General features: G+C 34.9%; 4 protein-coding genes across 4 annotated transcripts; 2 read left to right on the top strand and 2 right to left on the bottom strand.

Moving 5' to 3' along the window:
- The first annotated feature begins 5,307 nt into the window (after positions 1–5,307).
- LOC142531870 (transcription initiation factor TFIID subunit 14b-like) lies at positions 5,308–7,405 on the top strand. The gene is made up of 6 exons (XM_075638141.1): positions 5,308–5,543; positions 5,659–5,753; positions 6,045–6,266; positions 6,491–6,675; positions 6,767–6,888; positions 7,299–7,405. The coding sequence occupies exons 1-6, from the start codon at positions 5,442–5,444 to the stop codon at positions 7,380–7,382; spliced, it is 810 nt and encodes a 269-aa protein (XP_075494256.1). The 5' UTR covers positions 5,308–5,441; the 3' UTR covers positions 7,383–7,405.
- A 1,094-nt stretch (positions 7,406–8,499) lies between these two features.
- On the bottom strand, positions 8,500–13,209 carry LOC142530793 (bZIP transcription factor 29-like). Its single transcript, XM_075636630.1, has 5 exons — positions 13,053–13,209; positions 10,277–11,623; positions 10,061–10,193; positions 9,890–9,974; positions 8,500–9,143 (listed from the first exon to the last, which is right to left on the bottom strand). Exons 2-5 carry the CDS (start codon positions 11,551–11,553, stop codon positions 8,929–8,931), a joined length of 1,710 nt encoding a protein of 569 aa, XP_075492745.1. The 5' UTR covers positions 11,554–11,623; positions 13,053–13,209; the 3' UTR covers positions 8,500–8,928.
- Positions 13,210–13,996: 787 nt separating this feature from the next.
- On the bottom strand, positions 13,997–16,108 carry LOC142531145 (uncharacterized). The gene is made up of 3 exons (XM_075637205.1): positions 15,917–16,108; positions 15,743–15,808; positions 13,997–14,293 (listed from the first exon to the last, which is right to left on the bottom strand). Exons 1-3 carry the CDS (start codon positions 15,965–15,967, stop codon positions 14,246–14,248), a joined length of 165 nt encoding a protein of 54 aa, XP_075493320.1. The 5' UTR covers positions 15,968–16,108; the 3' UTR covers positions 13,997–14,245.
- A 2,687-nt stretch (positions 16,109–18,795) lies between these two features.
- On the top strand, positions 18,796–20,530 carry LOC142531974 (uncharacterized). The gene is made up of 3 exons (XM_075638266.1): positions 18,796–19,154; positions 19,256–19,682; positions 20,004–20,530. Exons 1-3 carry the CDS (start codon positions 18,998–19,000, stop codon positions 20,356–20,358), a joined length of 939 nt encoding a protein of 312 aa, XP_075494381.1. The 5' UTR covers positions 18,796–18,997; the 3' UTR covers positions 20,359–20,530.
- The last annotated feature ends 295 nt before the right edge of the window (positions 20,531–20,825 follow it).

The following is a 20,825-nucleotide window of genomic DNA, read 5'->3' as shown; positions in this document are numbered from 1 at the left end:
GAATTACGAGGCCTGTGCTTGCTATGCAACCCTGACAACCCGTGATAATAAACGCAAGTGCCCGTAATTTTATATCGGTCTGCAGAGCTCGTACCACACATTTTCTTGAATAAATATAGGTGTTGCAAAGATTTCTTGTGTTTGAATTCTTCTACTTTCGTTTGGTCTTTTCCTTCAACTTGCATGGAGTGTAATTGAAATTGTCCTTCGTGATCTAGAGTGGAATAAAATAGTCTCTTATCAGGAAACACCTGACAAATATCTGATCAGTATATGTACAACTTTGAGTATAACTCAATATTTGAAATGTAAAACTAGGATAAACAACGAAAGCCCACGTTGGATAGTTAGCTTCTTGGTAAGGATCCCTTCGAAGACCAAATGCAAAGCATTCACCCATTCCCCTGCTCTTGCTTCTCCTTTGTTTGATCTTTTTGTTACTCCGTCGCCCCCCACCCCCAACCAACTTCAAGCAAACTACTGTTGTTTCGTCCCTAGCCAAGCAAGATTTCATATAGCAGGTGTCTGCTTTTGTATCCGTATTCGTGTTTGCTTCACATAATTCAAATTACTTGGAATTAGATTATGCTGTTTTATTTACTTATAAGCTACCCCAAAGTTGGTAAATGGCGGAAAAAAGGCCTATTACAGCTGATATGTTAAGAATCTCAGTTGAAATCAAACACCATATTCCTCGTCTTGAAGACGGTGGGGAGTATGGAATTATATTCCATGCATGTGATTCCTAACGTGCTATGCTTCTCAAAATTTCACAAGACATCTCACGTAAACTTGCTGATCATCATCCAATCAAGATTCTAAAGAACATACTTCTCTCTAATGAACATATTTATTCTATTAGTAGCATTATCTAATTAACTAGAAGCAAGTCCACAAATTCTTTCATTTCTTTGTTGTTCTTCATGATGCATATTTACTTCCAAACAACCATGGCCACTCGTCAAATTCCGAGTAGGTCTTCGTTCAAAGAACTGATCATGTTCCAAAGAGTAGTGAAGCGAATCGATTTGTAACTATTCCAATATATATTACACTATGATAATCTTCATTTCAAGATCTACAAAGTCAAGCGGAAAAAGAACATGATTCATTCAAGTATACCCATATTCCATATCGAATGTTACGAAGTAACCATGTATTAGAGTAGATTATGATGAAATTAAGGATTTGAAGGGGAAAGGACAATGTTGGTTATTAATTGGTCATGCATTCATTTTAATTATGAGCATGCACCTAAAATGTTTATCAAATTATTGAGTTTTCAATATAAGACCACTTGTTCAATTACTGACGACAGAAAACAAAGGAAATGACAGAACCTATTTGGAAATTTCAGGCTCAGTCACTAGAGAAATCTATTCTAGCTTGTAAATTTCAGGCTCAGTCACTAGAGAAATCCACTCTAGCTCTCTAGCCATTTTCCACATGTTCACAAGTTATTTAATACAAACCTTGAAGCAGAACCTAATTGGAAATTCATTAACGCGAAGTATGACTTAGACTATATGGATGAAAAGTCGGGCGACATTTTGATGATTACTAGCATATGAACCTGCGTTGCACGTAATATCAATTATATTATAAAAATTTTAAAAAAATTGAATTTCTAAAAAATAATTTGAATCATTTTGTTATTTATATGGTTTAATTTCTTATCATATTAGACGATTTATAAGAACTTATATAACTTAGTTTCAAAATTATTTCCTAAATTAAAATTCAAGCAGTTGATTTTTTATTATATAATAAATTATAATGAACATAATATATAGAACAAAATGAACTGAAACAAATTTCTAAAAAAATTATATTCAAACACCACGTATAAAACATAATAACAAAAAAATCAACCAAATTATGGATTTTATCAATATATAAATCATAATATCCAAAAGCGAAGAATACTAAAGACAAATAATTATCAATTTAAAATCATTGTGACCAACTCATAAAAACAATATTAAAACAAATTAAATAGTAATATTGATAGTAAAATATAACTCATAATATTTAATTTAACCTCCTAAAGAATTTTTTTTACTTTTTATTTTTACAATTTTATATCATGGATAATAAATTCTATATATCGATCTTTTTTATGACTATTAATTTCTTATTATATAAGTTTTAAAATAATAAATAAATCAACATATGTAAAGAAATGCATATTCAAATAATATTATATGAAAAATATCAAATAAACTCATATAACAATTATTAAATATATATTTTAAACTATTGGTATGATTTTCACCATTAAAATTTAAAATATAACAAAAGAAAATAAACTTTCATAAAAAAATGTTATTTTTGTATCTATTGAATTAATTAGTTTGATTTCAAAATAATTAAATAAAGATATTAAATTATATCATATATAAAGATTCTCATACTTTGAAAAATCTAATAAATGATCATTATAATTATATTTATTATAAGGATTATATTATATATTGTTTTTATAGTAGAAAATAACTTAGTGTCTTTTTATTGCTCATTAAATCTTTTTTCATGAATTACATATTCAAAGTTTTGATTGATGATTGATTTTACAAGCAATACATGTGATTTTTTAGTTAGACAATTTAATAATTATGCATATAACATATATATTCGTTATAAATGATTTTTTTCACATTTTTTTGAAATCATACTATCTTTTAAAATCAAAATTAAATTATTTACTTTCGATTCTTTGTTAAAAAATTCATAAAATATGTTAGTTATTCTATTATTGCATATATAGTTATAAATTTTTCATATATCTTTTTGTGATACTATAATTTATTACTTAATTAGAAATTACACTAAAAATATAATTACAAAATTACAATAAAATCAGTAGAAAAAAATGTAGAGAGAAGATTAAAAGGATAAAACATTTAAATGGATTATAAAGATGAGTTATTTGATAAAATTAATAGAGTAGTTACATTATATTCTTAAAGTTTGTATAGAAGGTTAATTTTTTCATTACACAATTGGAAAAAAATGTACTTTATCCACACTTGTATATGTATATAGATGATAAAATTAATAGAAGAATTACACTATATTCTTAAAGTTTGTATAAAAGGTTAATTTTGTTATTGCACAGTCGAAAAATAATGGCCGATATGACAGCTTGAGGCCCTCTGTGCCACATGCCATAATATCTTGAGTACGATGTTTTAACGAATATCTTACATGAGTTTTCCTCTTTTCAATCTGTTATCGGCCTTTTAAGCCGATTCCTCGTGTTATGTTCCTCAAAACTCATCAGACACCATAAATCAACTCTCCTCTTCACCACTCGGTCAAGATTCCTATATATACTTCACTTTTTTGGCCATGTACAACAAGTCACAAGTGTTCAAGAAGCTTATTAGCTTTCTACCAAGGTCTATTATCTCTTTCTTTGTTCTTCATCCATCCACACTTCAAAACAACGATGTCCATTCGTCAAATTCTGAGATGGTCTTCATTCAAAGCGAAAGGATTAACTTCAATGCAGGGAAGTGACGTCCCAAAGGGTCATTTTGTCTTCTATGTTGGGGAGAGTTCCGAAAAGAAGAGATTTGTTGTTCCAATACCATACTTGAATGAACCTTCGTTTCAAGATTTACTAAGTTGAGCTGAAGACGAATTCGGGTTAAACCATCCAACTGGTGGCCTCATCATTCCCTGCAATGAGGATCAATTCACCAATCTCACCTCTTGCTTGGCCAGATCATGCTAGATATATTCTAGGAAAAAGTTTTTTTAAAAAAATCTTTTTTCCTTTTCAAGACACAGAGTAGTTAGTCTTGTCAAGATTGTAAATCAACGAAACTATATCACATTGTCATAAAATGCTATCCAACATACAAAGCCTCATAGTTTTCCCTTCGTTACTCCGTCGAAAGTTTTCAAAAGTTTAACAGCAGTGACTTTGATTTTCACCTCGCCATTTTTCTTTTCCATAAGCAAGTCTTACAAGTTACAACCAAAAATATTAGATTCAAATAGTTCAGAACAGCAATATAGTTGGAACAATCTTCTATCATTACCTACATGAACACCATACAGTAACTTAGTCCTATTACATTCCGGATACCATAATCTAAAGCATCCATTGAATCTCTCAGCTGAAATCATATAATGCATTGATCACATATAATGGACCTCTGCACCACACCATATGCCATATTATCTTATATACGGTTTTTAGTACCGAAAAATCGTGCATGGGGTTTTCTTGTTTTTGATCTGCTATCGACCATTTACGACATTCCACGAGGTTCCTCATGTGCTATGTTCCTCAAACTTCTGCACCTCATTAAAGATCTCTAACTAGTATGGCATTGACATGTTCACATCTATACATACACACACTTATATGGCCTCACACAACAAGTCTTTAAGAGATGCATCTTTCGCTTGCTTCTATAGAACTTTTAGCAGATTCTTCCTTGTTATTCATCGATACCACTTCAAAATAGACATGGAAATTTGTCAAATGCCGAGACGGTCTTAGCTCGAAGCGAAAGAAACGAATTCGACCTAAACGAATTGTTTCAGGGGTACACGAGATTTCCATACATCTTACAGCATTTGGACCCTTTTACACTTGTTGTATGTGCTAACAAAAAAATAAATCGAATAATCTCTTTTTAATAATTCTTCGTGAACCAAGCAACTACTTCAAGTTTGAATTGTTATCCTCATCTGTACACAGTGGCGGAACCAGGAATCCGATTCTACCCGAACTAAAATTTTGAACTCTAAAATCTTTTAATATTTTAAAATGATCTACCCGGGCTAATATCAAATTTATCCAAAATTATACAAAATTTTACATATAAATTTTTTAAAATTTTTTTGGACACTCGGGCTAAAACCCGGGTGAAAAATAGAGTGACTCCGTCCCTGTCTGTACACAACTTTTTAAACCATCATATCTTAAAAGTTGGGGACTTATTTCTAAAAAAGAAAAGGTTGAGGGTTGAAAGTATAGTTTTCGAATTAGCAAGAGCAACTGTAAATCATAGATGGTGAGTAGGTCTCTTGTGATACGATCTCACGAATCTTTATTTATGTGACGGGTCAACCCTCTCGATATTCACAATAAAAAGTAATACTTTTAGAATAAAAAGTAATAATTTTTCATAAATGACCCAAATAAAAAATTGTTTCCCAAAATACGAGTTTGAAATCGTCTTACACAAGTTTTTTTCACGGAGGTTAGACTAAAAATGTTGTCCTTGGAGTATGTTTTATTTGCCAATCAGCTAAAGACACGTAATCTATACAGGGTAATATATTCTCCATTTGCACCGGTGGTTGCAAAATTTGATAGCAGGCCTCCCCGCAGGAGAATTTGATCCCCGATATGATCCAATTGGAAACCCTAATTAAATTTCGAGTTTCGAACAATTTAACAATTGATTGTTTGTAGCAAAATGTCTCTGAGTCAAGGTGCAGATAAGCTGGATATAACTGACCCCCTTCCAAAATCGCAGAGCTCAAAAATGGCTAAATCATCAGAAGACAATGAGAAAAAAGTAAGATGTTTTCTTGTCAAGGAACTGGTGAAGCGTTTAAAAAAGAATTTATCCGTATAATTTATGAATTTTGCTAATTTTAAAATTATTTGCGTGGTTGTTGCGAATCGTATAGAGCTTGGTTAAGAAGCGTAAAGATTCAGAAATCTGTCTTCCCATTGTTTATGGTAACATTGCGGTTTGGCTTGGCAAGAAGAGGCCACTGAGTGAGTATTAATTTGTTTTCTTTCACTTTTTTTTGGTGAGATCATAGTAATACTAGCAGGGACGGAGTCCGAAAATGGAGGATGGGTTGAGAGAATCTTTTTTTATTTTTAAATTTTTAGGGGCAAGAGCAAACATTAGAGCTAAGCGAAAAGATATAATTATTTTTAGGCAATTGACCAATGAAATTTAAAAATTGAGCGGCGGTCTGGCTCCGTCACTAAATGCGAGTGTTGAAAGGGTTTGATCAAAATGTCGGGCAGTTTTCCATTAATCACTCTTCTTTTGCTTGATCAGGCATCAATCACATAAATGGACAATATATGTTCGTGGGGCGACAAATGAGGATCTCGGAGTGGTGATAAAGCGTGTGGTATTTCAATTGCATTCGAGCTTTAATAATCCCACGAGAATTATCGAGAATCCGCCTTTTGAGTTATCGGAGTCAGGATGGGGTGAATTCGAAATTGCTATGACCCTTTTCTTCCACGGTGATGTCAGTGATAAACCTTTGCACTTGTGAGCCACTCAACTTGTTATGATGTTATCTTGTGTGTATGTCAATGATAAACCTTTGCACTTGTGAGCCACTCAACTTGTTATGATGTTATCTTGTGTGTATGTCAATGATAAACCTTTGCACTTGTGAGCCACTCAAAAGTAATGTGCATTGAACAATCTAGGAATAAAAACAACAGTTGCGCCATTTTTCAAATATGGAGGTGTCTTATCTTTTTTGTTAGGTTTCACCATTTGAAGTTGTATCCCGAGGATGAGTCTGGTCCACTTTCCATTAAGAAGCCTGTTGTTGTGGAAGCCTATGATGAAATCGTTTTCTCAGAGCCTACAGAGGCGTTCTTTGCTCGGGTGCAAAATCATCCTGCACTTGTTGTGCCAAGAGTGCCTGTTGACTTTACACTGCCTCCTGGTCTGTTTTGTTTTGCTTTTCTTAATCGAATTCACAGTGCTGGTTATTCATGACACATTGGAATGATATCGATTCATCTGTTTTTTAATAGTGCCTATGGAGGAACATGGCAATGGGAAGAGAGGCGACACCAAAGATCATCCCCTAAACCAATGGTTTACCACTTTCTCTGAGGCTGATGAGCTATTGAAACTCGCTGCAGCTCGCCAGCAGGTAAGTAATGACATGAGATGGTACAAAATCAAACAATTTGAGCTTGAAATATTTCAATATTGGGAGCGGAATATCACTCTTCTCACTGCACAAAGAAGATTTTGAAAAATAAAGAGCGAGCTCGGGAAAACCATAGTTTTGATTATATTAATCTTATCAAGGAAAAAAATTGAAGATGTAAATTGTTTGGAGACAGGATTTGAACTGCCGATGACTTGCTTGGGCTGTTTTTCTATTCCACTATGTGCTGGAATTGATGAACTTGCGATGTGTTTCAAACTCGTTTGCTGCTATATTTGCTCAATCTTTATAATGTGAAATACAAGTTCATGACAGTGCACTCTTTGTTTACAGTATCTTCTTTTGTCTATGCACAAATACTGTTGCTTGACAGTTATCTGAATACATAGGTGCAAGCACACATTGCAAGACTGAGAAGGCAGATGATTTTGATAGATGGACAGCAACAACACTTGAAAGCATCTGATCTGTAAATGTTTTTTTGCATCCCACCATGTACAGTTCCACCATTACCATGTTCTGTAGTTTTGTGTGTGTCCATTTTCCGAGCTTTTTGTCAGGAAACAACATTGGATTTACATATGAAGGAAAGTGCAAAAAGATGCCTCTATAATTATTTCATCTTCTCAAAGTTTCCGTGGTACTTGTAACGTTGCTGGAATTTCTGTTCTTTATAGACATTTCTCTAGCATTAGGGAACAAAGATTGGTGCTGCATGATCGTTTGTCACATGAATGAACTATTATGTGCGCACTCAAAAATTAACATCATGATTCATGATGAAAATTGAAACAATTCAGTGTAAGAGCAGAATCATTTGCCACAATCATCCCAATCCCAAAGACCAGACGGATGCGAGGAAAAACAACAATAGTAATAATAAACAGATCGCATGAAGATAAATGTCTAATCTATTACTGACTAATCAGATTGATTAGTAACTTCATTTTCAGAAGCATGAAGACGCACGTCGGATTTGGTTATTGAATGGATATCTTACCCAACAAGGTAAAAAATATCTTGTTTTGGGAATTTGAGTTAACACATTTTCCATAATCTAATTAATGAGTTGTTCCCTTAATCTACTTTCTTTATTTCAGATTTTCTACTTTTAGATTGACTATAACACCAACATAATAAACTAAACAACTCAAACTAGTATTATGCCCAAATAATAAAATTACTAACTTGATGCCAATTGGAATATCTAAATTTTAAAATCCCAACATAAACAAAGATCAGAGCTTTATTCACTTCTTTAATTATTCTATTTATTTTTTGAAAAGCTCTTTTCAAATTATGCTGAAAATTATATCATCACATTAAGTCCCTGCTATAATATAGAATCATATATCCCATGATACCATAATTACTTGTAAATGCATTATCCGCATATTAGAATAAGTAATGTTAATGTTTACAAATTTTGGAACTTCAAATTGAGCTGCTATGTCCGTCCTCGGACACAATCATACAGGGTTTGTTATCAAAATGGCATTTCTGAATCTATGATGCCTTTCTTGTTATAACTCACAGCACAATCCTATACCCACGAATATAAAAACTGCAAATGTTTCATGAAAAACATAATGAAGTTATATACAAGACATCACATACATAACCTTGACGAAATTGCAGTTCAGTTTCTTTAGTATCAAGTGTCCTCGACGGGAGTCGCAAACTAAAGAGCAAGAAACAGAGAAAAAATGTCACTATCATGTTGAACCCAAAAAAGAATCAAAACAACTACAAAATAAAACATTCATCCGACAAACAAATTCTACAGACACATCCTTGTTCCTAGAGCATAAATCTGACGCTTCATTGTATTATAATGTCTATAAGATAATATATATGTGATGAAAATGGGCGAGCGGTAGGATTTTCTGGATTCCACGCCTCCATGTGTTGCATTGCAGGTGCAAAATTGTATAAAACGAATGCAAAGTAGCGAAATTCGCTAAATGGGGAGAAAAAGATTTAAGAGAGTAGGTCGGCATCTGGAGTGACGATAGGAACCTACTGCTTCGATTCATTTATCTTAGATGAACTGCTGCCATTCATTTGCTGCTGCTGGTGCTGCAACTGATGCACGTTTAATTGAGTTGGCTGCTGGCGTAACTGGAACATCTGGGGATTGATGGAAAGCTGCTGAAATTTGGTGGCATCATCACTAAGTTCGGAAGTGGCGATTTTCAGACGTTGCACTTCAGCTGTCAGTGCTTCGTTTAGTGCTGTCATAAGAAACCAAAAGTAAGTGAAATTTAAACGAGTCATGATCGTCAAATTTAGATGTGATGACAGAATAGTAATTATCGGATTATATAAGTTAGGTTCATGAACCTCAACCTTATACACACCCATTTGTGTGGAGTTGGATACAAGAACATTTTTCCGACAGAGATTAATGTATTATGAATACTTGGTTGTATCGTGACTTAGATACGTCCGTAAAACAGAAATAAAGAATTCCATGTTTTCTTATGACTCGCACCCTATTTAGCAAGTTCTTCTTTCTTGGAGCATCATTAATTCTTCAAGGGTTTAATGTGCATCCATTACGCGAAATGCTCGTGCCATTCCATTGAGAAAAAAAGGAATTTCAAGATAGTTCACATCATTCACAGTCGAACGAAGTTTGAAACAAATATCTCAATTTCAATTCTGTACTTTATCTATAACAGTAGCGATGCACGTCCAAAGGTGCGGATTGTTTTTAAATACATGATAACAAACCATGAATATAAATCATTTTAGGAGACGTGATGTGATCGAATTCTCACTAGAATTACCCCCCATCCCTGACAAACCATTTAACATGCAAAGGACATTAATTGTTGCTACAGTAATGGTTCAGAACTTAGATAGCATTTTCCTATAAATTATTTTTAAAAAAAGAAGAGGAATAGTTTGAGGAAAAGACAGAAACTAAGTCTCCACAAAAATACAGCTAAAATCTAAAAATTTTAAATCAGCATACCATCTCGGAGTTGGGCCTGTTGTTCCATGGCCTGCAGCCGAAACTTCAGCTCATTGTTCTGGTTGGTCAGACCGGCAGAATCCCGCTGAAAGCAAACAGAAACCCATGATCAAGTAAAAATTTCAAGCCTAAAAATCCTGAGAAAATTAAAAAATCTTATCAATCTCTCACCTGAAGTAGAGTAAGTTGCGCTGACAACGTGGTTGCTTCTGTCTGTAATGTTTGGACCTTGTGTTCCAACTCTGCAATATATCTTGTCTTCCGTTCTTTTGACCGAGCAGCAGATTGGCGGTTAGCTAATATCCTAAAACAGTCATATTCTACTCAAAACATGGCACATAAAATTCGTCTATTTCAAGAGCAATGAAACCAGAAAGGACAGATTACCTTTTGGCCCGTTTTGGATCATTTAATGCAATTTCAGCTAGTTTCTCGTTCGCCATTATCTTTTTCAATTCAGCACCACTAAACTCACCATTGCCAAACTCCAAGCTAAATGAATTTGAATTTGCATCCAGAGAATTAGTAGGCGAGAGCTGACCATGATGTGTCCCAGGAGATGGGGGAATTTTGGTTGATTCATCAGCAAAGTCAATCTTATCCATAAAACTATCCATTGAGACGCTCCTATAGTGTCGAGTGGTTGGAGCAATATCTCCCCCAGCATTTCTTTTGACCCCCTCCCTTTTATGAGACACTCCGGGTCTTGTCATGATGTTTGCACTATCATTAACACTACTGGTCGCTTCATTATCACTGTTGTCACCTCCGTTTGTCTTGCTACCACTAGCTCGACCATCCAAATCATCCCGATTCTCACTTCCGAGTTTCTCATCGGTACCTGAAGAATTGAATGCGTCGATATTGTCTAAATTCATATAAGCAGAGAACAAATCATCAACAACTTCCCCTTCCGACTTTCTCTCCCCCGTCCCTTCTGCACTGTTCTCACCTCGTTTCTCCCAGCTCGACTCTCTTTTAACCAACGGCAAAGGCCGAGAAACTGAGCTATCCAAAGCACCAGGACTCCTCAGTGGAATTAGTGGAGGAGAAGACTGCATTATAGTTGAAAATCCAAAAGGGATATCACTATTGGAACGTCTATGAGCCTTACGAAGGGGAGGACCTTCCCCAAGCCTCAATGAGTTACCCCTCATAAAAGCAGAGGGAGGCAGCAACGAATGCAGATTCCCACCACCATCCTTGTCCTCCATGGACACATCAGCCGAAGCTTGCTCAGAAACCGGATTCGAAGGAGATTCCCGATAAGGTGAAGGACTTAAAGGTGGCAACGAATCGAGTCCAAAGAACGAGGGTTGAGACAAAGACCTAGTATGAGATGGCCCCGGGCTATTACTAAAGTTTTGCATACCGATTTGTTGATTTCCAGAGCGGTTCACCGGGATCTGCGAATAAGGTGAGATAGGTGGAATTTGGGGATAAGAGGGTGGGATGCCAGCCCTTTTACTACTATTTTCGACTCCTAAATTTGGGGATAATTGTCGAATTTGACCATGAACTTGTGGCATGCTTAACAGAGGTACCTCTTGTTGTTGATTCATTAAAAAGGGATTCTGTTGTTTCGGAAGTGAAGACGGTGATGTTCTGAACGATGATTGAAGTCTTCTCATAGTATCACTGTTGACTTCCTCGTTGCCACTCATTTCTTCAGTTTCAACACAATCTTATACACTTGGCAAGTCAGAGTTTCGACACAATTTCAGTTCAGCCAACCTGAAAATCATCGAATCGACAAGCTATTAATCTCTGAACACGATATTAATCTTCATTTAAACCGATCAAATAATAAAATTGCAGTTTCAAAGGCACAAAGCTCATTTAGATTTGCCTGTTCCTGAAAATATTTTATCATATAAGCGGCTCAGGTAAGCGGAGACGGGTTTTGCCTTGGAACACCAAATACATATACACATTCAAAATCAGAACAAAAAAAACAGTGACAAAAACAAATATATAGAAATCAGTAATTAAAAACAAAATTTCCAAACACATTCATTGACCGAAATATTTTCCCAAAAGCGAGCGGCTCAAGTTAGCAAGAGTTTATCTACCACATTTCCCGTGCAAATCACCAGCATCCCTCGGCTAAATCTCCACGTGATTGATTACAAGCTTGTATCAGTGTGTGTGCTTATGTACGCATATCTATGTACGTTTTCCCTCTCTACAAGCAACGTCCCCTCTCTAAAAAGACGATAGATACAACTAAATTTTACACGGATTCATGACAAGTACTACATATGTTGCGGATTTCATGACAAGTAGCACGTACGTTAGGGATTTCATGACAAGTACTACATTACTCCTCCCATTTACTCTCCCGCCTTTCCTCCCAAAAACAATTTAATTGAATTCCAATTTTAATGTTCATTTCAATTTCATTCCGATTGAATTTCGTTAATAATGTCTTTTACATCTGTCTCCATCTATCAAGGAAAGGGAATCTCTCTCCCTATACCTAAAATTTGTCTGAAAATTGAGCAACAATTTATATTGTCGCGTGTGTATGGCAACCACTTTACATCTTCATCTGTTTGATCTCTCCATTTAAACAGGAAAATATCTACAACCGTCGGATAATCTTCAATCGATATAATTATTATCATGAGATTGGGGTCCCCCCAAAAAAATATATGGTACGCCCACACCTATTTTTGGTTTTTTCATCCGTATCCGAGCTCTGCTCGGCAAATCGCCTACCTTCCCTCCTAATGCACGCCAAGTAATTTCGGATGCGATACAAGCTATATACACTTGGAGGTTTGTCCCAACTCCAGTGAGATCTAGCTAGATGTTGTCTTCCAACAAGATAACAGTGACAGAGTTGATCCGAAACAGATATACAATCATACTGTAGTAATAACATAAATAAACAAACAGAAGTCCGACTCAAATCAATCAACGCATAGTCCAAAGTGTCTTTAAAACTAAAGAATTACAAAAGAATCTGGATCTGATCTAGCATCATTCTCTGTAGATCCAAATGCAATCAAACACAGGTAAAACAGCAGAACTCAGCAAAAAAAAAGATTTTTTACAAGCATCTGATTCAGACGAGTCGATTGAAACAGTCCCAACCGAACAAAGAGCAAAATGAATAGCCTTTAAAAAATCGAAAGGGATCTATATCCAAAATTCTTACCTTGTCTAATTGAACAAGATATGAGAAGCAGCAAGAGAAAAGGAAAAACCCCTAATTGCCATTTCCCCCGTTCTCGGAGAGAGACTTCGCTAGCGAATGGGCCGGGCGCGTGTCCGGACAGGAGAGAGAAGACTCTTTAAGGGACAAAATAGGGAAACCCTTTATATCTGGATCGATCAGCAATTCAGTGATTTCTGTGGGCACATTCCCAGTTGCTTTTCCAAGGAGGGGGAAATTGCAAATACTTAGTAACGCGTTTTCGTGCCGTCCGTGGCAAGTGTCAATGACCGACAAAATAAATAATTGATGATGCTTAATTAATCGAATATAAATTAATAGAAATATATACAAAATATATTTTTTATTTAGTTCGGGAATGATATTGTTACTATTTGCTCTCAAACCTAAAAGTATGTTTCTTTGTGAGACGATCTCACGAATCATTTTTCTGTGAGACGGGTAAACCATACCGATATTCACAATAAAAAGTAATACTCTTAGTATAAAAAATTATATTTTTTCATGGATGACCCAAATAAGATATATGTCTCACAAAATACGATCCGTGAGACCGTCTCACACAAGTTTTTGCCGAAACCTAATACTTGATCAAAATTCGAGTTTTTGCCGAAACCTAATACTTGATCAAAATTCGAGAATTCTGATAAAGCATCCTAATTCAGGATTTTGGTGTCAAATAAGATACACAAATCGTCGACTTAGAAAATACATTGTTGGGGTCGAAAATTTTGTAGCTGATGAAATGATACGTGTGAAAAAAATTAAATTTTTTGATGAAACGCGTAAATCACTCATTCAAAAGGCGTCGATTATGTTATTTCATTATGGAGATATTAAATTGTTAAAATTCTTCAATGTTTGGGTTCGGAGAAGATGAGAGTTGTGTGGTCTATATATAATCAGGCACCGATCACATTAAAGAAAAAAACAAAACAAAAGGCAATATTTTATATTGGGTATCGGTCGTTTCACTCGTTTGTCACATGAAATACGACGTGCTTGCTTCAGAAATAGTCAATATCATGAAAATTGGAACAAAATCTGCGTAAGACCAGAATCATGTCTCTATCCTCCAAGAACTAAACAGTCCCAAGAAGAAAAACCACATATCCTAAATCTTAAGGCAGAATGAAGATAGGACTATTTCGCGAAAAAACGCAGAATGGGCTCCTTCAATGATGTCCCTTCGCTTCAGCTTTCTTGTGAGATTTGGCATTCGCCTGGTAAAACAAGATAATGGTAAAAATTCAATCTTCTCAGCTCTAGCCAGAAGGATAGAATATAATTGTGCATTAACTAACAGTAGAACAAACACTGGATATACAAATAAAAGTTAATAATAAATGCACTCCAAATACATGAGACACGAGTGAAACGATTGAATCGATAGAATACACTTTAAAAAAGAATCATACGAGGGACCTTTTGGATGATTACATGTTAATCACATTGGTTAGCAACTTCATTTTCAGAGGTCCAAACAAGCACGTCAGTGTCGATATAAAGGGGAAAATATAACGAAACGCCAAAAAGGGATAATCGCATTCTTACTTATAAAGAGAAAAAAATTAAATAATCATGTGCAGCAGCTTTCTGAATCACAGGACTATTTAATCAACTCATTGAATATTGAGCAATGTGTGAAAGCAGCACTTTTTCATCTTTCGTAACTCAAACGTAACAGACACATTCTAATTCGTGTGCAATGCATTCCTTCAAGCAAGCTGTGGCATTGATGAATCGAGGTAAAAGACAAAAAGAACGTGAACTCCTTTAAATGATCATAAAAAAATGAACTTATGATGGAAAGTTTAGAACAAAAGTCGACCCCCTTACTGAGCTAACCTTATTTGAAAACAAAATCAAAGTGACATCAGTGGCCAACTGACAAAAGCGTTAAACCCCAGCATTTTCACACCCAAGTGCCAATGAAGACGATATCAGATATCACCACAAAGCTTCGAGCAATCAATCATTTTAACTCAAACTACTGACCGACTTTCGAAAGAAACTGAAGTCAAATGAAAGACACAAAGGGAAGATTCATAGAAAAACAGGACGGACAAAAAGCTGGGCTAAACAAAAAAATTTCTGCAGGAAAATGGAAACACAAATTCTTTCAATCGAGAAAATCACGAGATACGAAAAAAGGGTAGATGCAGGATTCGGGACCAGGGGCCAGATCAAACTAAAGGATGATTCAATATATTTTGGATGCGAAATCTGAATTTTAGGAAATACTGCAAATGAAAATTAAAAGTTTCACATTTGAGGGGGTCCTCAACTCTTTGCTCTACTGCCCTTGTGTCTATATGTCAAAAGACAATTAGTAATCACGGCACAACACATGGTGGCACATAAAATTTACCCCCAATTCTTACAAAGATTTAAGGATAATTTTGAATGAACATTACCCCCCACATTTGACGTCTTTACTCCTCAATATTAGTTCGAACTTAAATTCAGTTCCGAAAGTCGCGACTTTGGGAAGCTATATATTTTGTTTGCCGTCATCATCATCATTGTGCAAGATCTATGTAAGTCAATTATTTCTACCCCAAGGAAACCCTAATACGCCCATTCCTTCCAGCACAAAGATTACATAAACTCAATTTCACAATGTCGAATTCAGCAGAACAGAGACGACCGAAAGAAAGAGAGCAAAATACCCTAAGAAATTTGAGCTTCATGTTCCCGTAAACGAGCCCGAATGAGAATGCTGATACCCGAGCCACCTGCCATTCAACAAAATTCAGACAATTTTCATTAATCTCTCACACACACGTAAAACATAAAAATCGGAAGAAGAGGGATAACGGCGAAAAGTGTGGAAAATCAATTACCAAAGCGAGTGTGCTAGAGCCGGAGTACACTCCAGGAGGCGGCGGCGCCATCAATGAGAGTTTGAGCAAACACGCGCAGAAATTGAATCTGATGTGTGCTGAGAAAGAAAGAGCTCTAACAGAACCTCGGGTGTCTGTCCAGCTCGAGCCCCAGCTTTGTCTCCCACGCGCCTGCTTGTGCGAGTGACGTAGTCGTCTCAGCTAGTAGTTTAAAAAGTTTTATTTATTTATCTTTAAAAAATGTTTCATTTATTTTCATTGACGCCTCCAATTATGGCAATTTAGAGAGTTATTTATTCTGCTTTGTCCCCCAACGATGATAATTTAGACTGTGCTTATTTATTAAGTAGATTCAAAATTTGTCGTTTTGTTAAAAAATATAATTATTAATAATAATATAATTCTTTTTTTTATATTATATAACAACTCAAACATCACGTTTCAATTTTTTTATAAATAGATACAATTATTAGATTTCAACACGTGGATTGTCTCATTAAATAAATGAAATGATAAAATAAAAATAATTATATTTTTTTTTTTACTTCAACCGTTATAAAACTTTGAATCAAATATTATATAATAAAAAACGTTAAATCATATTTTAATCTTTAACATCAAACCATAAAAATAATTAATAAGTAAATTTATTGTCCTTTATAACATAGTATGATGATAATTAAATATATATAAGATTGTTGAATCACTGTTATTTGTTTAAAATGTGCTTCGATTTATTTATACTAACTTGCGTTTCTTTTTAGTTCAATAAATTTAATTTTATTTGCTAACATTCTGCCTTTTGATAGATTCAAGAGGCGTTCAAAAGATCTTCTCCTGATTTGTTGTTATTGATCCCCACTCCCCCCGGTAGTGAACTGATTTTCCAACACAAATTCAAGGAAAACTAAATTGAAGAACAATTAAATAATCATAAATAATTTTGTGAAACCGTCTCATAAAATAATTACGCGATACGTACTTTCGAGCCAACTTAATTTATAAAAAATATTACTTTTTATGTCAAAAATGTTACTTTCCTTAATAAATATAATTGAATTGACATATCTCACGGATAAAAACTCAGTGATATCGTCTCATGCTAGGTTTACTTTGAATGAATCAATGGACATATCATATTTTAAATTATAATTAAAACTGTATTTTTTTTTTAGGTAATACATTCTGTTTGTTTTTTTGAAAAAAAATAAATGAGAGGATGGATTTGAAATTAGGCAGAATGGGACAAATTGCAGGCAAGCGTTGAAGGAAATATTTACTTGATTGATTTAGACAGAGAAGGCTTCCCCGCCCATCATTCAATATCTATGTCACGATCAGTTTATTATATATACTAATTTTGGTATCATATATGTTTTAAAAATTATATATATTAATAAAATGTTAAAAGTGTAATGAAAGTTATATACAGTTCAGCAGATATAGTCGTCGTTTTTTGGAGTTTAGTTTATATGTTCAATTATTACTGAGGTCATTTTTTATTCTTTTATTTTTTAATTATATATCAAAATTACAGTGTAATCCTTCACTATTTTTTATAATAATATTTTGATTCTCATTTAAATATAAATCAAATAAATTATAAAAAATACTATACAAGCACGCAACGCGTGCGTGTGTCGATGGCCTAGTATATATTTATGTATAGATTATTTATATTTTCCTTGAATTGCGGAGGCTTGATTAGTTGCACGGGCCGCAGCGTAACGTGCCTTCTCAACTACCTTTTCATTACTCATAAAGGAGAATAGCCGAATTGTGGGAATTTAGCTATTTTAGAGATATTTCAATTTCATGGATAGGCCCCTTTCAAAAATGGACACACTGGCCACCTTTGTATTAATATATATTTTGAAAGAGCCATCTTCTCTTGGAATCTTCAAGATTTAATTGATATTGTTAAATATTTCATCCGGCCAAAATATAAAGGTCGTGATTTTTTCATAGGGGGTAAAATTTTTTTATTATAAAACAAAAATTTACAAACAAAATTTATAATATATCCTTCTTTAATTCATAAAAAAATGGTCATTTGTTTCCCAATATTAAGTTAATATGATTATATTATTAAGAAAAAAAGAAAATATTATTTCAAAAAAATGTTTTCCCAATATTTATCAAAGTTTATAACTTTATATTTTTTTCTCGTTATAAGAGAAAATGCAAAAATTTGTGTGAGACGGTTTCACGAATCGTATTTTGTGAGACGGATCTTTTATTTTGTTCATCCATGAAAAAATATTACTTTTTATGCTAAGGGTATTACTTTTTATTGTGAATATCGGTAGGGTTAACCCGTCTCACATATAAAGATTCGTGAGACCGTCTCACAAGAGACTTACTCATAAGAAAAATACTTACCATTCTTATTTTTTATTAAACATAAATACTCTAAGAGAATCCCGTTCGTTCCTTCAAAATAAAAAATAAAAAAATCCCATTATTATTATTTTTCAAACTTGTTAATGTCCAATGCATAAATAAGTTCCAAGAACAAACTAAGGATCACCTTTGGATCCATTTAAGTATTTCCAGGTAAGCCCAATAAGATGGACCTTTCCAACTTCTCTATTTACTTTTGATCCATGTTTTGGTGTTCCTTCCGTTTGTAATTCCTTCTAGGGTTTTAGCTTTGCACTTTACGATCGGTTTTTGGTTAGATTGTTATATTGGAATGAGAGACAAATTATTTAATTAAATTTGTGCTTGAAACGATGTATTTGATTCAGAATAGGTGTCTTGATTTGGAGAAGGATTCCGAGAATAGATTTCAAATTATTTTCATCTTTCCTTTAATGTCAAAGCTGAATCCTAGTAATTTCAACAACCTTAAATGCAACTGCTTACAATCCTGAATCCAAGGCACAATTGATAGATCTCATAATAAATGGAGGCAGTTGAGCGTTGCAGCTTAGCACCGATTATAATTAGTATTTCTTCGTTTGTTTTTCTACTCGTTCAAACTCTTTCACACCGAGATTTCTCTTTCTCAAGCTTCGCTACTTAAGGTTCTGCAGACTCACTCTTGTTAACTGCTTAATTCACAGCTCCTCAGAATCCATGGATTGGTCAGGGAAGCTCTTCTTGACAGGGTTTCTTCTTGCTTTTGCAGCAGCATCCATTGATGGAGTGTATGGAGATACAATGGTCACTGGAACTGTGTTCTGTGATCAGTGCCGAGATGGCCAGATATCCTTTTACGATTACCCCTTGTCCGGTAAATTTCGAACACTGATTGCGTCTATGTGTTGACAGATATAAAGTTTTACGTGTTCGCTGGAAGTTATTTGCAGCTGGTAAAATAGTTCTCATTTGCAGGAATGAACGTGACATTGGCCTGTCTCGGCAGTGGCGGCCAATACACAACATGGAGAGAAGAAACCACGAATTGGGTGGGAAATTATGCGATGAAGTTTGATGGGACCCCGGATTTGAGAGGTTGCTATGCACAAGTTTCGAGCAGCGGGCAAGGGTCAAGTGACTGTGGGGTAGCTGCTGGTCCTGCTGGGAGCCTAAGATTGATGTTCAACATATTTGATATGGAAATGTATACTGTGGATCCATTGCTAGCGCAGCCTGCAAAGCCCATGTCATTTTGCCAAAAATCCCCCACGCCCACAGTGCCGGTTGCCCCTGTGAAGCCTCCACCAGTACGGCTTCCACCGGCTCCTCAGCAGCAGCCGTTGCCTTGGTTTATTCCGACGCCTGCGACGCCATTCTTGGAAGCTTCAGCATGTTCACATCAGTAAGTTTAATTTTATGTTCTAAACTAAAAATTTGAAACATCTTTTTCAAAACCATACAGTAAATGTTTGGGAAGATAGTAAAATTTGTCATTAAACTTGGCATGATTGTGATTTTGTTTAACTAACTTGACTGATTTCAGATTCATTCCAATAAACAATTATAATCATTTTTTATGTGAAAGCCAGACTGACCACAATTAAGATAAAAATGACTAAAATTGAAAAATAAGCAAAATTATGAGAATAAGACTGCAATTTGATTGTAGAGACCAATTTACAATTTTCTCTAGATCTCTTCCATTAAATAATACTTCTTGTAGGCAATGGATGTTGCCAGAGCACCGATGCTATTGGAAGGTGGTAAGCCCGGACACCAAAGTAGCCATCGTCTTTGGCCCTGTCGCGGCGAATAAATACGGCACGGACATGACCTTATGGCAAGGCATGAGTGGAAGAGGCGACCCGTACAGAACCCTCCTAAGGGAAGGAACCACCGCACTTTTGAATTCATACAACAGCGTAGTCTTCCCGTATCACTCATTTGCTGTAATCCAACATATGAACTGGGCGCTAATGGGGTCAACTCGACAAGTCCTCCGTACTGCTTCAGGCTTCATGAGGGCCAATTCAGGAACCAGCTTCAATGCTACCTGTAGATTGAATGCTTGCCATTGATCCAAACATTTGCAGTTTTGGAACATTGTGTGTTTCCGAGCTTTCTCGTTTATGAGTCTTACACGTGTGCTACATGGATTTGTTGAGGTTGATACATGAGATTTCTTTTTTGAGGTGATCTTTTTTTTTTTCTCTGTATTTTTTATGTTATATATGAAAATATGATTGCCTAAAAGAAGCATTGAAATTATTTTAGATAATTGCAAATGAGTCAAGTTACTCATAACTCGTGAGCAGCTCGGTCAAATTTACTATCTCAAGTCGAGTTCGAATATTAATTGTGTCTATTCGAGTATATACATATCACGAGCTACTGAGTGTAAATATAAATGTATATATTTATTTAAATAAATTTCGAGCTTTTTGTAATGACCCGACACTACTCACATGCGATTATTACTTATAGGACTTCTCCAGCTCAGGCACTGGTGCTTCTACCTTTCCAGAATTCGAACCTAAGACTTCCT

Source organism: Primulina tabacum, chromosome 17 (assembly GCF_025594145.1).
Source record: "Primulina tabacum isolate GXHZ01 chromosome 17, ASM2559414v2, whole genome shotgun sequence".
NCBI classification, from domain to species: Eukaryota; Viridiplantae; Streptophyta; class Magnoliopsida; order Lamiales; family Gesneriaceae; genus Primulina; species Primulina tabacum.
The sequence above is the reverse complement of the archived record's forward strand: the minus strand, read 5'-3'. Positions and strand labels throughout refer to the sequence as shown.

What these genes read in the sequence shown, in the direction of transcription:
- LOC142531870 (XM_075638141.1), top strand. Translation starts at nt 5,442, where the DNA reads ATGTCTCTGAGTCAAGGTGCAGATAAGCTGGATATAACTGACCCCCTT. An exon ending in TGACTTTACACTGCCTCCTG is followed by an intron (nt 6,676 to 6,766) that starts GTCTGTTTTGTT and finishes GTTTTTTAATAG; the next exon opens with TGCCTATGGAGGAACATGGC. An exon ending in TCGCTGCAGCTCGCCAGCAG is followed by an intron (nt 6,889 to 7,298) that starts GTAAGTAATGAC and finishes CTGAATACATAG; the next exon opens with GTGCAAGCACACATTGCAAG.
- LOC142530793 (XM_075636630.1), bottom strand. Translation starts at nt 11,553, where the DNA reads ATGAGTGGCAACGAGGAAGTCAACAGTGATACTATGAGAAGACTTCAA. An exon ending in GATCCAAAACGGGCCAAAAG is followed by an intron (nt 10,194 to 10,276) that starts GTAATCTGTCCT and finishes TGACTGTTTTAG; the next exon opens with GATATTAGCTAACCGCCAAT. An exon ending in CGCAACTTACTCTACTTCAG is followed by an intron (nt 9,975 to 10,060) that starts GTGAGAGATTGA and finishes GTTTGCTTTCAG; the next exon opens with CGGGATTCTGCCGGTCTGAC.
- LOC142531145 (XM_075637205.1), bottom strand. Translation starts at nt 15,967, where the DNA reads ATGGCGCCGCCGCCTCCTGGAGTGTACTCCGGCTCTAGCACACTCGCT. An exon ending in GCTCTAGCACACTCGCTTTG is followed by an intron (nt 15,809 to 15,916) that starts GTAATTGATTTT and finishes GTTGAATGGCAG; the next exon opens with GTGGCTCGGGTATCAGCATT. An exon ending in TGAAGCTCAAATTTCTTAGG is followed by an intron (nt 14,294 to 15,742) that starts GTATTTTGCTCT and finishes TTGTTTTACCAG; the next exon opens with GCGAATGCCAAATCTCACAA.
- LOC142531974 (XM_075638266.1), top strand. Translation starts at nt 18,998, where the DNA reads ATGGATTGGTCAGGGAAGCTCTTCTTGACAGGGTTTCTTCTTGCTTTT. An exon ending in TTACGATTACCCCTTGTCCG is followed by an intron (nt 19,155 to 19,255) that starts GTAAATTTCGAA and finishes TCTCATTTGCAG; the next exon opens with GAATGAACGTGACATTGGCC. An exon ending in GCTTCAGCATGTTCACATCA is followed by an intron (nt 19,683 to 20,003) that starts GTAAGTTTAATT and finishes TACTTCTTGTAG; the next exon opens with GCAATGGATGTTGCCAGAGC.